Source organism: Nerophis ophidion, linkage group LG18, assembly GCF_033978795.1.
Source record: "Nerophis ophidion isolate RoL-2023_Sa linkage group LG18, RoL_Noph_v1.0, whole genome shotgun sequence".
NCBI classification, from domain to species: Eukaryota; Metazoa; Chordata; class Actinopteri; order Syngnathiformes; family Syngnathidae; genus Nerophis; species Nerophis ophidion.
The window spans coordinates 22,421,051-22,435,413 of record NC_084628.1 but is presented as its reverse complement, the minus strand read 5'-3'; the positions used below and the strand labels follow the sequence as shown (position 1 = coordinate 22,435,413).

General features: G+C 39.7%; 2 protein-coding genes across 4 annotated transcripts in view; both read right to left on the bottom strand.

The window, feature by feature from the left end:
- The window catches only part of gdpd4a (glycerophosphodiester phosphodiesterase domain containing 4a), a 35,198-nt gene extending 32,310 nt beyond the window's left edge, over window positions 1–2,888 (bottom strand). Inside the window, exons 1-2 of the mRNA XM_061878432.1 lie at window positions 2,804–2,888; window positions 2,371–2,502 (exon numbers count right to left, since the gene is read on the bottom strand). Coding sequence (XP_061734416.1) covers window positions 2,371–2,502; window positions 2,804–2,888 — 217 coding nt within the window. The remainder of the gene's footprint in view (window positions 1–2,370; window positions 2,503–2,803) is intronic.
- A 6,852-nt stretch (window positions 2,889–9,740) lies between these two features.
- Window positions 9,741–14,363, bottom strand: part of pak1 (p21 protein (Cdc42/Rac)-activated kinase 1) — a 61,689-nt gene continuing 57,066 nt past the window's right edge. For all 3 annotated transcript variants that reach the window (XM_061877646.1, XM_061877645.1, XM_061877647.1), the window contains one exon: window positions 9,741–10,540. In XM_061877646.1, coding sequence (XP_061733630.1) covers window positions 10,454–10,540 — 87 coding nt within the window. In that variant the 3' untranslated portion in view covers window positions 9,741–10,453. The remainder of the gene's footprint in view (window positions 10,541–14,363) is intronic.

Sequence of the window (14,363 nt, the reverse complement as noted above, 5' to 3'; positions counted from 1 at the left end):
CCCCTTGGACTTGCGCACCTCGCCCAACACTCCCGGTAACACACTACAGCTAATCTGTACACATAATCGTTCACCACACACATTTGGATTAGTTTCCCAATCCATTCTATTGTGTATATATATATTAAATATAGAGGTAAATGACGTCCCTGCTGCCTATGCCGTCTTTTTCCCCTGTACATGTAACAATAGTTTTCAACCATATCACCCAGCCCATCATTTTTTTATGTCAGCATTTAAATATAATATAATTTGGTGAAATGTTTAATTGATCTAAAGCTACAATGTGTAAGGAGGATGAAATCATTGCAAAAAGTGTACACAGTTGTGATTAAAGTTGTGTTGTCTTGAAGGCTAATGCAAAGATGACTACTAGATCAGTGGTTCTCAACCTTTTTTCAGTGATGTACCCCCTGTGAACATTTTTTTTCAAGTCCCCCCTAATCAGCGCAGAGCATTTTCTGGTTAAAAAAAAAAGAAATAAAGAAGTAAAATACAGCACTGTGTCATCAGTTTCTGATGTATTAAATTGTATAACAGTGCAAAATATTGCTCATTTGAAATGGTCTTCCTTGAACTATTTGGAAAAAAAGATGTAAAAATAACTAAAAACTTGTTGAAAAATAAACAAGTGATTCAATTATAAATAAAAATGTCTACACATAAAAGTAATAAAAGTAATCATCAACTTAAAATGCCCTCTTTGGGGATTGTAATAGAGATCCATCTGGATTCATCAACTTAATTCTAAACATTTCTTCACAAAAAAAGAAATCTTTAACATCTATAATTATGGGACATGTTCACAAAAAATCTAGCTGTCAATACTGAAAATTGCATTGTTGTATTTCTTTTCACAGTTTATGACCTTCCATTCCTATTTTGTTGAAGTATTATCCAATAAATATATTTATAAATAATTTTTTGAATTGTTGTTATTTTTAGAATATTTTTTAAAAATCTCACGTACCCCTCGGCATGCCTTCAAGTACCCCCGGGGGTACGCGTACCCCCATTTGAGAACCACTGTACTAGATAACAGTTCATTTAAACCAGGGGTGCCCATTACGTCGATCGCGATCGACTGGTCGATCTCGGAGGGTGTGTCAGTCGATCTCAAGCCAGGCATTAAAAAATAGACATAAAAATGAGCAATCATCAATCATACCAAGACTTCACTTTCGTCAGTTGTTTGACATTCTCGGCACCCGAGGATCTTGTGAGATGACGCTGGCTGCTGTAAGCTCATACTTAAGAAAAAAATCACTAACAGGGCGGACGCAGAGAAACACATTTTATTTCTACAGACTCCGTACCTACTGTCAAAACTCTAAAGACTGACTGCACAGTTCCTGTCTTCACCATAAAAGACCTGTTTCATCCTGCCTGTGCTAACGAAATAAGAGTCTCAGAAAGCTAGCATGCACAAGCTAGCAAGCTACGGAGTTTAATGCCAATGTATTTCTCCCCGCCCTCAGCGACCGCTTTCTCACTTGCTTGCCCACCCGCACACTCACTGGCGTCACTCACCTGCTGCCAGACATTAAAGGGCCACACACATATGCTACTCTCATAACAAAGTGTTTGAAAACGAGTATGCAAGTTGGACAAATGAGATGCCAAATCCAACAACTTTCATGTGGTATTGGACAGAAAGGAGGACTTTTTTTTCCCTCCATTTGAAAATGCGGACGTTATCAGCACCACTGTCTAATTCCAATCAATGCAAGTCATCAGAATCAAATACACCAACTTATATTCTTGTCTTCATGAAAGAAAGGAATCTATGTGTGTTAAACATGCTTGTATTATCATTAAACACCATTAACTTGTTAACAAAAATGTCTCTTTCATAAATAAATAAATATAAATTATAAATAGGAATGAGGTAGATCTCCTCGACTTGGTCAATTGAAAAGTAGCTTGCCTGCAGAAAAAGTGTGAGCGCCCCTGATTTAAACTAACGGTTCAAAAATAGCTGACAGTTTAAATGAGGGGGAAAACACAGCGTTGTCAAACAATTAACATATTAGGTTAATTTGTTAGGTAACAGGAACAGGAGTGCTTATAAAAACGTCATAAGACAGGAACAGGAGTGCTTATAAAAACGTCATAAGAGGCAAAAAAAACAACATAAAACGAGTATAAAAACATTTCAGACGCTATATTGCTCACATGAGCTAATCGCGCCTAAATGTACTCCTGAGCAGTCCCATTGGCAGTCCCATTGGTCCAAACACTCACTGACATATTGCCACGCAAGCCTCTCTCCTGGAGACAAGACACGACCAAAACTTGGCATGTCGTTAGAGAAACATTCCCAGACAGTTTTCACAAAGAATGTGGGAGAAACAATGACGGCTTCCTTACCAAAATGTCGCCACTTGGCCGCCTCGTCTCGCACAGTCGCCGCTTTGGCTCGCGCGCCGCAGTGACTAGTCTCGTGCCTCCGCGCGTGCCTGGCCCGCTGCGTGACGTGAGCGCGCAGACCGTGCACGCCGACTGCAGGCCCAAACACCTGGTAATGACGTCACAGGCATGTAAACTCTGCCCCCCCCCCACCCCCCCCTACTCTGTGCTCACGCAACTCTCGTTGTGAATATCAGCGATATTTACGTGTAGTTTGTCGTCCAATCAGCAAGAATAATCATATTTCTGTCCTATATTTCATCGGGACGTGTGCAAATTCGGCATTGAGGTTCAAATCTGCAGCAGTTGAAGTTCTTGAACCCCCCTGTTGATATCATCCAGAATAGGTGGCCTAAACGTTCTGGAACATTCTAAATGGGTCAGGACCTCTGACATGAAGTCAGGCAGCAGGATTTACAGATGATGTGATTGAAGAGCGGTTTGGTCACTCCTGTCATTTGTACCTGTCGATCATCCATCACTGAACACCTAACTCAGTAGTTGGATTCCAAGTTTGATCAAAACAAATCTGATTTTTTTTAAAAAGTGTGTGTGTGTGCGCGCATGTGTGTTTTCTTGTATTTCTACCCTTCTCGAGACATCAACAAGGTAAAGTACCTTCCATATGAGGACCGGTGAACAAGTTAGGACCGAAATCACAATACGAGAATAACAGGATCAATTTCTCATAATCTTTCTGTTTCTGTAATATTTTCTCGCAAAATTTGTACTTTTTTATGTTAAATTATTACCTTTTAATGCTAAAATGGTGACATTTGTCTTTAAATTCGGACTTTTATCACAATATTGCCATTTTTGTTGTTGTTGTTGTTCTTGTAAAATTATGACTTTTGTCATAATTTTGCAAATTAAAATTCAGATCATAATATTGCCAAAAATTGTAAGTTTTCTTGTAAAATTTTAACTTTTGTTGAGTAAAATTACGACTCTTAATAAATTTGCCAACATTCCAAACTTTTCATGTAAAATTGTGACTGTTATTGAGTAAAATTCCAACTTTTGTAATCTTTTACACAAATTTTTATTTATTTTTTGTAAAATTTTGACTGGCATTGAGTAAAATGACGAGTTTTATTATAATACTGCCAAAATTCTAAGTTTTTCTTGTGAAATTGTGACCTTTTTCTTGGAAAATTCCAACTCATTCTTCACAACAAGCTTTTTTATTTTTGCATAGTATGGATATATTATTAATGTTAGAAATACACATCTTATATATTTAGAAAAGGTGGTCCTAAGGAGGTAGGCATTTTTCCGCTGTCTCAAGAAGGTAAGAAATACAAGAATATCTGTGTGTGTGTGTGTGCGTGTGTGTATGTTCTTGCATTTCTACCCTTCTTGAGACATCAACAAGGAAAAGTACCTTCCTTATGAGGACCGGTTAACAAGTGATGACATAAATCATGGTCCCAATAACATTGCATCTAATAGAGAATGTCTCATTTGCACCTTTGGTGGTGAATTCTATCAAAATGAGGGTGGTCCCAAAAAGGAGGGATTTTTCCAATTGGACTGTGTGTTGGTTTTAAAAGTGCTCCCCTCTGGCCAACATATGAAATAACAAATGTGTATAAGAAATTTAAATGCGCTTCCTTTGGCCAAAATTAATTAAAAATAAATACATAAATATGTATAGAAATAAATAATAAAGATTAAAAAACAATTAATTTTTTTTTTTTTTTTTTACAATGTGTCAACTTTCTTATATTGGGAACAAATTCTCATATTCTGTTTCTGTAATCTTGCAATATTGTCTCGTAAAATTATTGCCTTGTTATCTAAAAGTATTACTGTTTAATGCAAAATGGTGACATTTTTGTAAAAAACTCTGACATCACAACAATGCCAATTTTCTTTTGTTCTCGTAAAATAGTGAATTTTTTTGGAGTAAAATTATTAATTATGTCATAATTTTGCCAAGTAAATTTCTGAGTATTATTGTAATACTGCCCAAAAAATTTGTTTTCTTACAAAATTGTGACTTTTGCCAAGTAAAATTACAACTATTTTCATAATATTGCCAACATTTTCTATTTTTATTGTAAAATTGCGACTGTTATTGAGTAAAATTCCAACTTGTGTGTGACAATCGTTGGTACTTTAACTTTATCATAATATTGCACAAATGTTCAGTTTCTCTTGTAAAATTTTGACTGGCGTTGAGTAAAAAGACAACTTTTATTATAATACTGCCAAAATTCTAGGTTTTTCTTGTGAAATTGTGACCTTTTTCTAGGGAAATTCCAACTCATTCTTCACAACAAGCTTTTTTATATTTGCATAGTATGGATATATTATTAATGTTGGAAATACACATCTTATATATTTAGAAAAGGTGGTCCTAAAGAGGTAGGCATTTTTCGGCTGTTTCAAGAAGGTAAGAAATACAAGAATATCTGTGTGTGTGTGTGTGTGTGTATGTGTGTTCTTGCATTTCTACCCTTCTTGAGATATCAACAAGGAAAATCCCTAAGAGTATCAGTGAACAAGTGATGACATAAATCATGGTCCCAATAAGGAAAACCATTGCATCTCATGGAGAATGTCTCCTTTGCACCCCTGGTGGTGAAATCTATCAAAATGAGGGTGGTCCCAAAAAGGACAGATTTTTCCAATTGACTGTGTGTCGGTTTTATAAGTCCTCCCCCTCTGGCCAACATATAAAATAACAAGTGTGTATAAGAAATTTAAATGGCTCCCTTTGGCCAAAAATAATTAAAAATAAATAAATATGTAAATAAAGACATACTGTAATAACGAAGTAAATAATGAATATTAAAAAACAATTAAAAACAAAAAATTTAACATCCATCCATCCATCCATTTTCTACCGCTTATTCCCTTTCGGGGTCGCGGGGGGCGCTGGCGCCTATCTCAGCTACAATCGGGCGGAAGGCGGGGTACACCCTGGACAAGTCGCTACAAAAAACTATTATTTTTTTTAAATGTGTCGACTTTCTTATAATATTGTAAGCAATCTCTCATATTCTGTTTCTGTAATATTGCAATATTGTCTCGAATAATTACCTCTTTATGTAAATATTTTAATGCAAAATGGTGACATTTTTCATATACTCTGACATCACAACATTGTCAATTTTCTTTTGTTCTCGTAAAACAGTGAATTTTTTTGGAGTAAAATTTTGCAATTTGTCATAATTTTGCCAAGTAAAATTCTGAGTATTACCGTAATACTGCCAAAAATGTTTAGTTTTCTTACAAAATTGTGACTTTTGCCAAGTACAATTACAACTATTTTCATAATATTGCCAAAGTTTCATATTTTTATTGTAAAATTGCGACTGTTATTGAGTAAAATTCCAGCTTGTGTGTGACACTCATTGGTACTTTAACTTAAACTTTATCATAAATTTGCACAAATGTTAAGTTTCTCATGTAAAATTTTGACTGGCGTTGAGTAAAATGACATCTTTTATTATAATACTGCCAAAATTCTAAGGTTTTCTTGTGAAATTGTGACCTTTTTCTAGGGAAATTCCAACTCATTCTTCACAACAAACGTTTTTATATTTGCATAGTATGGATATATTATTAATGTTGGAAATACACATCTTTTATATTTAGAAAGAGTGGTCCTAAAAAGGTAGCCATTTTTCCGCTGTCTCAAGAAGGTAAGATATACAAGAATATTTGTGTGTGTGAGAGAGAGAGTGGTACATCCTCTCTCTGCAGTTTTTTTCCTCTGCAGTGGAGGCTGTTATGTAAAAGGTAATGAAAAGAGGAGGCGGGGGGAAATTCCACCGCAACACAAAAGGGGCATCAATCAATACACACACACACACACACACACACACACACACACATGCACACACACACACATGCACACACACACACACACACACACACACACACACACACACACACACACACACACACACACACACACACACTGCACCAAATCACAGCAGCTCACACACTTTTAGCCATTTGAACGATATATTGTGTCCTTTGGTCAACATTGTTATTTCAACCCTAAACTAACACTAAGACAACACTACGGCTACGTTTCTGCTTACATCCACAAAGCAATTGCGTCTGACCGGCCAAATTGCCAAAAAAATGTGTAACCAGATTAGGCAATTTCTGAAAGAAATGCGTGTGAATACTCCCACGCTGAAGTTGAACTGAAATCTTGGAAATTTTGTAAAATTGTTAAAGTAGAGCACACAATTCCCAAACAGGCTGAATATTTTGAAGTTGGAACAGTTTGAATCAGATGAATAATATGGGAGTTGTGGAACTTTGAAGAATGTCCCATTAATTTCAATGGGTACTTCAAAATAATTTAGGAGTTTTGGGAAAGCAGGGATTTTTTTTTGAAAATGGTAAAAAAAAACTTAAATGGTCTGAATGACTTGAAATGTTGGTGTTGGAATTTTTCAAATCGGTCGAGAAATGTTGAAGTAGTAACATGTTGAATGGAAAAATGGTACTACGAAATTCCTGGACTTTCAGGAAAAACGGGAATTTTTCCACTTCAAAAAACAACTTTGTTTTTGTCATGATTAAGAGGAATGTTTTGACCTTGGAACGGTGGAAATACGTTGAAAAATGTGGAACGAGTAGTCGACAGAAAACAGGCTGGAAATATCCAGCCATCCATTTCCTACCACTTATTCCCTTTGTGGTCGCTGGTGCCTATATCTCAGCTACAATCGGGCGGAAGGCAGGGTATACCCTGGACAAGTCGCCACGTCATCGCAGGGCCAACACAGATAGACAGACAACATTCACACACTAGGGACCATTTAGTGTTGCCAATCAACCTATCCCCAGGTGCATGTCTTTGGAGGTGGGAGGAAGCCGGAGTACCCGGAGGGAACCCACGCAGTCACGGGGAGGACATGCAAACTCCACACAGAAAGATCCCGAGCCTGGGATTGAACCCAAGACTGCAGGACCTTTGTATTGTGAGGCAGACGCACTAACCCTTCTGCCACCGTGAAGCCCGGTAGAGCGCGCTAAAATCTGGAAAATAATAATAATAGTAGATGAATAATCGGTGTAATATTGTACATAGTAATTGGTATATATTGTATATATGTTATATACATATTATATCTGTATACATAATATACTGTACACATATTGAGTATATATTGTATATATTCGCAGATATGTTATATTTTACTTATATTTATATTGTTATATTTTATTTATACCTGCATTGCCCTTTCCATTCTTACACTTTCCATCATTGTAACTGAGCTACTGTGTTGAACAATTTCCCTTGTGGATCATTAAAGTTTGTCTAAGTCTAAGTCTAAATCTGGGTGGGGTTTTGCTTACATAGCTGTTCCAGTCAGGGTGACTAACGGGGACACTCCTTTTCTGAAAAAATGTTATATTTTATCAGGCTTTTTAAACGAGCGAGACTTTGTTTAATCAGCAGTTTCAGCCACCGTGAGGAAGAGGCTGACCACGCTTCTGCCAATTTTTTTTTTTTTTATGAGACATCTTGTTGCAAAGCAGACTGGGGCTTTGTGTAACCAGCAACTGGAGGCAGTGTGACGGAGAGAGACACGGTTTCTACGGAAGATTTAATCAAACATTTTTTTTTATACAAAGCAAAGTGGGGATTTGTATATCCAGCATGAGTTGAAACCAGCGTGATGGGGAGGGCGACTCTACTTCTGCCAGAAATTGGTATTTTAGCCGACATTTTGTTACAAAGCGGAGTGGGACTTTTGTGTACGTCGCAGTTCCAGCCTGTCTGACACAGAAAGACACGGTTTCTGCAGAAGATTTACATTTTATTTGGTACAAAATGCGGCCTCTAGGCTATTGACAAGGACAAGAAAGTTAGATAGATACAGATAGAGCCCGAGCGCAGGATGGAACCCAGGATCCTCGTATTGTGAGGCACATGTACTAACCCAAATCATTCCAAGCTAACTGATGTTTTTGCATATTTATTCATATTTAAAATCGCTCAAGACAGATGTGTGACCGGAGTGATCTTAATGTCTTATTTTAAAGCTACAGAACGTGTGTCCCTAATTATCTACTCAGTGGCCTAGTGGTTAGAGCAGAGGTGTCAAACTCAAATACAGACTGGGCTAAAATTTAAAACTGAACAAAGCCGTAGGCCAAGGTTGAAAAAATTAACCTTTTAATAGGGACCCAAACAAGTTTTGCATTGAATATTAAACAAGCAAGGCTTATATAACTTTATAGTCACATGCAGTTTCAAATTATGATAATAATGATTAAAAAATATCAATGGAATATCAAATAAAATGTAAATAAAAATTGGGGGAGTGGGGTATTTCTTCTGTTGAGTTTATGTTGTGCTACGGTGCGGATGTTCTCCCGAAATGTGTCAGTCATTCTTGTTTGGTGTGGGTTCACAGTGTGGCGCATATTTGTAAAAGTGTTGAAGTTGTTTATACGGCCACCCTCAGTGTGACCCTTATGGCTGTTGATCAAGTATGCCTTGCATTCACTTGTGTGTGTTAAAGCCGCATATATTATGTGACTGGGCCGGCACGTTGTTTGTATGGCGGAAAAGCGGACGTGACGACAGGCTGTAGAGGACGCTAAAGGCAGTGCCTTCAAGGCACGCCCCAATATTGTTGTCCGGGTGGAAATCGGGAGAAATTCGGAAGAATGGTTGCCCCGGGAGATTTTCGGGAGGGGCACTGAACTTTGGGAGTCTCCCGGGAAAATCGTGAGGGTTGGCAAGTATGAGTATCAGCGGTGAATGCAGTGTTACAGAGGCATTGCAGCTGTATAATACCGGCGAGCCAGCTCTAATCTTAATTTGATATTACCTCAAGGGCCAAATGAAATTACACGGCGGGCCAGAGTTTGACACCCATGGGATAGAGTGTCCGCCCTGAGATCGGTAGGTTGTAAGTTCAAACCCCGGCCGAGTCATACCAAAGACTATAAAAAAAAAATGGGACCCATTACCTCCCTGCTTGGCACTCAGCATCAAGGGTTGGAATTGGGGGTCAAGTCACCACAAATGATTCCCGGGCGCGGCACCGCTGCTGCCCACTGCTCCCCTCACCTCCCAGGGGGGATCAAGGGTGATGGGTCAAATGCAGAGAATAATTTTGCCACACCCAGTGTGTGTGTGACAATCATTGGTACTTTAACTTTGCTTTACCCATCAACACCCAGGATGAGCGAGGAAACCAGCGCATGCTGGTTAGCGTGCGACATGAGAGAACTAAGGTGTGGTGGGCTTCCAAAGACATACTCTACTTTAATCGAGAGGCCCATGCCTTCCAGAACTCTGATTTCAATGTACCGTGTGATCAAAACAGGAAGAAAACACGGCGTTGTCTCACGGCAGCGTTTATTTCCCGCCCTTCATTTGTACACATGGCGTCCGTCGCAGCTTGTTCAATACCACTTCTCCATCGCATCGAGAAAGAAAACATGCACATTCTCTGCATCGCGGCGCTGATCCGGCAGCTTCTGAGACGTCGCAGAAACGCTGATGGAGGGAGTCTGCCAGGTTGCATGATGGGTAAACGCGTTAAATTAGGTTTAATGCCGACTTCTTGAGATCTGCTGGCTTTGAGGAGACAAGACGGCGTCCATCAGCGCTTCCGCCAATTGACTTGATTCTTTTTATGAACAGCTCACGGTGCAGACTGGACACGTGTCCATGCTACAGTCACCTGATATCCCAGCATCCCTCTGGGACCACACACTCGCAACACAGCCATTAAAAAAAGACAGCAATAAAACCCACTTTCCATAAAATACACACACACACACGCTTGCACACACACGCACACACACACACACAGAGCGTAGAAAACAAACGACAAATAGTTCCCGTGAGTCTTTGCTGACGTTCTCTGCTGATGACATCACAGATTGGCCAATGACATCATTGGCCCAGTCCCTGCCCTCCTCCGAGAGTCCAGTGTTTTGTGAGAGGGGCAGCACTGGGGGTCGAGGGTCACAGGGGAGTTGCGACCCAGATGATCATCTTCAGGAAAGAGACATAGAAGACGAGGAGGAGGAGGAGGGGAGAGGGGTGCTAGCGGTTGTTCTTTGCGGCTTCCTTGGCGGCCACGATGAGCGGAGTCAGACTGGAGAGAGGCTTCGCCATCTTCAGGAACTGATGCTGATGAGGAGACGTGAGGAACAGTTCAAAATAATGTCACCAGAACACAGTCATAAAATGGGTAATTCAAGCAAGGCCACAAATTTTTGACCTTTTAAGGTAAGTCAGTATAATTAGTGGAACAAATTAAAAAAATGAAGAGTTCGGACGCAAAAAAACAATAACAAGCCATTCCGCCGATTTTGAGCCCACTGCTCCCCACACCAAATAATAAAAATCGACTTTCGAATGAATCGTGACTCTTACAACCATTTTTAGTTGATAAAAAAAAATAAAAAAGTATTTTTTCCATCTGTCCTGTTCAGCCACTCAGACAAATTATATAGTTGATGTAGATGATCATGTCTGATGCACAAATTTACTTTACAAAAGTGAAGTGTTGGATACTTCTCTTGTTGTCCTATTGTTTTCTATTTTTTCTATTCTGGCTCCAGTACTCTGGAATGCCCTCCCGGTAACAGTTCGATATGCTACCTCAGTAGAAGCATTTAAGTCTCATCTTAAAACTCATTTGTATACTCTAGCCTTTAAATCAGGTTACCTGTGGGCCACAGATTTGTGGCCCACAGGGATTTGTGGCCCACGGGGATTTGTGGTAGCAGGGGTGTGTATATTGCAGCCCGGAATAGTTAGGTCTGCACGGGCTTCTGGGTAATTGTTCTGGTGTGTTCATGTTGTATTACGGTGCGGATGTTCTCCCGAAATGTGTTTGTCATTCTTGTTTGGTGTGGGTTGACAGTCTGGCACATATTTGTAACAGTGTTAAAAAATTGTTTACGGCCACCCTTAGTGTGACCTGTGTAGCTGTTGATCAAGTCCAATTTGCAATAATACACTGCGTCTCACATGACCAAATGCAACATACAACTGAGCTTGCATTCTGTCAGTTCAGGATGTAGGGGGCGCTAAAGGCAGTGCCAATATGGCACTCCCTGAATATTGTTGATCTGGTAAAAATTGACAGGGGCTTCGAGAGAATGGGTGCCTTAAATTTCAGGGGTCTCCCGGGAAAATTGGGGACGTTGGCAAGTATGACCTATCAAGCACCCTATATATTAACCTCGCGGGCCACACCAACATTAAATTGTCAGATCATATTGCTATATCTAGTCTATTTATACCTGCATTGTCCTTTCCATCCTTACACTTTCCATAATAACGTATAATAACGTCTTGTGGGGCGCCATTGGCGGCCAGTTGATCTGCCGTTTTGTTTCTTTTTCTCCTTTGCCTCCTTCTCCCTTATGGAGGTGGTGGGTGGGGTGGGCACAGGTCCGGTGGCCATGTATGAAGTACTGGCTGTCTAGAGTCGGGACCCAGGATGGAACGCTCGCCTGTGTATCTGTTGGAGACATCCCTGCGCTGCTGATCCGCATGCGCTTTGGATGATTTCCTGCTGGCTCCACGATGGACTGGACTCTCACCGTTATGTTGGATCCACTAAGGACGGGACTTTCACATTATCATGTTAGACCCGCTCAACATTCATTGCTTTCGGTCTCCCTATATGCGGTCCTCTGCAAGGTTTCTCATAGTTACTGTCACCGACGTCCCACTGGGGTGAGTTTTTCCTTGCCCTTATGTGGGCTCTGTACCGAGGATGTCGTTGTGGTTTGTGTAGCCCTTTTAGACACTTGTGATTTAGGGCTATATAAATAAACATTGATTGATTGATTGATATTTGTATTTGACTTTATTAAATGTTTGGGTAAATTTTTATTAAACAAAACCAGTTTTCTTTCAAGTGACATAGAAATTTGTTAGAGGGGGTTATTTATTTAATGGAGGAATGTTGTTAATCATAAAACTGGTAGATATATAGATTGTACTTTATACCCAACGTTATTAAAAAGTATTGAATTTTGAATCAATAATCGCGTTGAATCGAGGATGGATTCTGAATCAAATCATCACCCCCAAGAATCGAATCATGTGATGCTCAAAGATTTACAGCCCTATTACATCAGGTGAGTCAAAGTCATTTTTTACTGAGTGCCACATCGCAATTATGGCTCCAGTAGATGAATGTAAATGTGCAATAGCTTTATTACACAATTTGCACAGGAAACTCGTTTTGATTATTATAATCTTTTAGGGGCTCCAAGAAAGCAATGGACAACAATGTGTGTTCAAAAAAAACCAAACTGTATTCAAGGCGTCGCACGACACTGCTTCCCTACTGCTGCACACCAAGAAGATTGTTTGACAAGGTAAAGTGGATTTTATGTTTAAATTCTAATCATTGAAGCAACATGTCTGTTCATTTTTGGGAGTTTTGTGATTTCAAACTGAGTGATTGATTGATCGAGAAGTTTATTGACATCTTCCATCCATCCATTTTCCACCGCTTATCCCTTTGGGGTCGCGAGGGGCGCTGGTGCCTATCTCACCTACAATCGGGTGGAAGGCGGTGTACACCCTGGACAAGTTGCCTCCTCATCGCAGTTTATTGACATCTTAAAGAATTGAATCCATGTAATCCTTTAAAAGGACAAATGGATGGCACAAATAGCCAAAATTATTTTCCATTGTGGTCCATTAAAGTGCACCACAGGGCTAGTGACAGTGTGCGTGTCTGCAGAGTGGCCGCTTATGAGGACAGGTAGTTATAGTTTTTTTGGCTTTGTTTTTAATTCTAAAGATGATCATATATTGTTCTCAATGTGTACAAACCAACGATTCATCCATCCATTTTTTACCGCTTCTTCCCTTTGGGGACACGGGGGGGGCACGCTTGTGCCTATCTCAGCTACAATCGGGCGGAAGGCTGGGTACACCCTGGACAAGTCGCCACCTCATCGCAGTTTATTGACATCTTAAAGAATTGAATCCATGTAATGCTTTAAAAGGACAAATGGATGGCACAACTAGCCAAAATTATTTTCCATTGTGGTCCATTAAAAGCCTACTGAAATGAAATGTTATTTAAACGGGGATAGCAGGTCCATTCTATGTGTCATACTTGATCATTTTGCGATATTGCCATATTTTTGCTGAAAGGATTTAGTAGAGAACATCGACGATAAAGTTTGCAACTTTTGGTCGCTAATAGAAAAGCCCTGCCTTTACCGGAAGTATGTGCGCGTGACGTCCACACATATTCACATTGTTTTTAATGGGAGCCACAAGCAGTAAGAGCAATTCGGATCGAGAAAGCGACAATTTCCCCATTAATTTGAGCGAGGATGAAAGATTCGTGAATTAGGATATTGATAGTGAAGGACTAGAGAAAAAAAAAAAAAGCGACGGCTCCGGGCGGCGACAGTGTGAGCGTTTCAGATGTAATTAGAAATTAGACACATTTACTAGGATAATTCTGGAAGATCCCTTATCTGCTTATTTTTTAATAGTGTTTTAGTGAGATATTAAAGAATGTAAAGACATACCTCGAGGTCGGATGGCTGCGGTGAACACGAAGTGTCTTAGAGAGAAGCCGAGGAGCCAAGCTCACAGCTGCCTTTTAAACAGCTGCTGCAGGACGACGAATAATCCAATGATTTCTCCGGTAAAATATATATCACAATTTCCCCATCCAAAAACATGTTGGTTGACGTAGAGAAAACATGTTCGCTTGACCGCTCAGCTTCACAACAAAGAAACCCCGGCTGTGTTTCGGTGCTAAAGACAGCTGCAATACACCGCTTTCCACCAACAGCATTGTTTTTTATAGTCTCCATTATTAAATGAACAAATTGCAAAAGACTCAGCAACACAGATGTTCAAAATACTGTGTAATTATGCGGTTAAAGCAGACGACTTTTAGCCCCGAGTGGTGCAGCTGCTAATATTTCCTTACAGTCCATGACGTCACGCGTACGCGTCA